We start from the raw sequence: 3,067 nt of genomic DNA, 5'->3' as shown, positions 1-3,067 counted from the left end.
CACCCCGCCGACAAACCCCCGCCTCTCACATGTGCGCAAGCGAGGACTTGCAGCGGCCCGCCGCGGCCCGCCGCGACAAACGACACGAAAGCAAAAGTACGGCCCAAAATAAGAAAGAAGCAAGAGGAAAACACATCATTTTCCCCCACTTTATCCGTCACGATAGTCGCGCGCCGCTCACCTGGACGGAGAGGGTTATTAAACTTTCCGTTTATATCGGGCACCCGATATAGGGTGCAGTGCTCCAGCTATTCATACAGGACAGGAAGTGGTACAACGTCGTGAGTATTTAGGGTTGGAAGCCCTGGAAAGTTTCCGGAAAATTTAAAAAAAAAAAAACGGAAAATTTCAGGGAAAAAAAATAAAAGTTCCCAGGCTTCGGAAGTTTTCAGATATTTTCTGGAAATTTTTTCCAGAAAGTTTTGGAAATTTTCAACCCTAAGTCGTTATAACCCTTGTTGAATAAGTTGCAGTTGAAGAACGTGAGAGTACATAGGCGCTAAAAGACTGCCAGAGTGCATGGCCTTCACGAACATAACCGGCCTATTCTGGCTGCTCCGCACGACGCGGTCCACGTGGAACGGTGGAACGGCGGCGGCGGGGACGGCTCCCGACTCCCGACCCGAGGACAAGCAGCGACGTGGGGCTGGACGCCGTCGCTCTGGCATTCGCTCCCACCACCGCACCACCACCGCCAGGATCCGGGCGTGACGGGGCGCTGCTGCTACTGTGCCGCACAGCGTCGGCCCCGCCCCCTCAATGCATAGCAAGCAGCGCGCGGCCCGGAGCAGCAGCAGAGGGGCCGATGGGGGGCGATGTGGTGTGGCGTAATTACACACCGTGCACCGGAGTACTTTGTGAGCGGGACGGGAGCGCCGACCTGGTGTGGAGGAGGCCCCCGCCAACCTCTTCACACGCCCGCGTCGTGGAGTATATAGGAGACGGTCGGTCGGCGTCCCCGTGGAGGGGTCCCGGCGCGGGTCCCGGTGGTGGGCGCAAACGACCCGGGCCGGCGGGGCGGTCAGCTGGGAGCGGCAGATGGGAGCGGGGTATTAGCTAATCTAAATGAAGCCACCACCGCCACCCCACCCTTCCCCATCACCCCGCACCGCACCGCACCGCACCGCCGCCCGGCACCCCAGCGCAGCTTTGGAAACTTAGTTTGTGTCGAGTCCCTTTACTACACATTTCAGTCGTGGCAACCCTCTATCCAAGTCCACGCGTCTTACTTGTAAGGGAGTGTCCGTTTTTCCCCCATGGCCTAACTAACTACTCAAACATCATGAACTGAATTTGTCGTGATAAAACAACCTCCCCACAAAAAAAGAAAAAGAAAACGATTACTAAAAACATTACGGTACACCACCACCAGGAAACAGCTTTACTCCTATGCGGATACCACACTTATCAAGCAGACCCCCACCCCTCTGGAGCTTGGGTGATTGTAGTGCTCTGCCCCTTTACCGTGCGTGCAAGTCGCTGGCTGAGGCCGGCTGATCGCCCCCACCCGCACACCCCCTTTCTCCTTCGCTCATAGTACTCACCTGGCTCCAGTATCGCTCTCCGGGACCTGCGACATGACATGGAGATGCCGTTCCTCATTTGTGGCGCTGCTGCGGAGTCCATTCCAGTCGCATCACACGCTCTCCTAGAAACATTGAGAGCGCAAAGAAAATTAAAAGATGACCTAAGTTATCAACTGTCTTCTTCCTTTTTTTTAAAAAAAAGTAAAATTATTTTATAAAAAATAAAAAATTAAAAGTGCTCCTCCCTCCTTAGCTCGCGCGCGTCGCGCCCGCCTGCGTGCGAAGGTCATCAAGTCAACAAATTAAAAGTTTCGCTAGGGCAAGCGGTAGTAGAAGTAGTAGTAGTAGCTATAGCAGCAGCGCCCGGGCCTCCTCTCTGGTATTAAAGACCTCTCCCCCCCCTCTCCTCCTCTGGAGGGTTTAATTAGTTGCAGTAGTTCATCAAGACGAGCGGGAGGCATACGAGTCCCCCCTCCCCCCCTCGGGCACGCGTGCGGTAAAGAGAGGGGCGCAGCGGCGCTCTATTATATAGAGATGTGAGAAAAATAAATAACGGGAGGCAGTGAGCCCCGTCCTAACCCTACCTTTACCTACGCACACACACGCACACACACACACACAGACTGGCACCCCTTTTTCGCCTCCTGCGGGTTCCCCCTTTTCCCCCTAAAAAAGACCCCCCCCCCCACACACACACCCGTGTGCCCACGCGATAAAAAGGTTCGTCCCACAATAAAGGAGTGAGTTTGTGAGAGCGAGAGAGAGAGAGATAGAAAGAGTAAGAGATGAAGAGAAAAATAAAAAACAGATGGAAGAAGGATCATAAAAAGAAGAGTCGCACCCGGGACGCGCGCGTTCACACACACACAGAGTGAAGTCGGCGGACGCGGAAAAAGGGTTCCACTTATACCTGTTCGCGTGCCTGTGGGCCCGGGGCGGCCCGCCGCGGCCCCTGGTGGGATAGAGAGGGGAAGGGGGGGGGGGGTCATTTAATGGCATGACGATTGTAACGGCGAAGCCTTTCTCTCCTCGCTATACGACGAGGACGGGATGCGGTGCGCCGCCGCCGCCACCGCCACCACCACATCAAGGACACGAGACAATTATTATTATAAATGAATTATTGTCGTTATATTTTTTGGGGGGGAGGGGAGGGGGCGGTTTTAGCAGTAGTTATAGCTGTGCGGGTGTTTTTGGCCCGGGCCGTGGCGTGGCGCGTGGGTGGGGAGGAGGTAGCGTGGTCGGTCCTAATCACCAGGTGAAGGAGGGAAAGGGGGGGAGGGGGAGGGGGTGAGCAGCCACGCCACCGTGGCGCAGCTGCCAAAGATCCGCGCACTATAGAGAGACACAGCCAGGAGCGAGCTTTTATGAGGAGATGTTGCTGCGGTGGTGGCTGGCTATACCTGCTTCCGAGGGTCCACGCAAAGGGATAGGCGGGACCCATCCGGCCCATGTGTTGCGGGGGTAGTTGAGGAGGTAGTAGTTCAGAAGAGCTCCCATAAGAAAAGCTCGCTCCTAGTTGTGTCTCCCTATACGTATAG

General features: G+C 55.5%; 1 protein-coding gene across 1 annotated transcript in view; it reads right to left on the bottom strand.

Moving 5' to 3' along the window:
* The window catches only part of LOC113210803 (protein krueppel-like), a 59,735-nt gene that overhangs the window by 42,752 nt on the left and 13,916 nt on the right, over nucleotides 1-3,067 (bottom strand). Inside the window, exon 2 of the mRNA XM_052276714.1 lies at nucleotides 1,545-1,648. Coding sequence (XP_052132674.1) covers nucleotides 1,545-1,626 — 82 coding nt within the window. The 5' untranslated portion in view covers nucleotides 1,627-1,648. The remainder of the gene's footprint in view (nucleotides 1-1,544; nucleotides 1,649-3,067) is intronic.

This window comes from Frankliniella occidentalis, unplaced genomic scaffold, assembly GCF_000697945.3.
Source record: "Frankliniella occidentalis isolate FOCC.00 unplaced genomic scaffold, Focc_3.1 Scaffold9, whole genome shotgun sequence".
In the NCBI taxonomy this organism is placed as follows: domain Eukaryota; kingdom Metazoa; phylum Arthropoda; class Insecta; order Thysanoptera; family Thripidae; genus Frankliniella; species Frankliniella occidentalis.
This window is presented reverse-complemented; position numbering and strand designations above follow the sequence as displayed.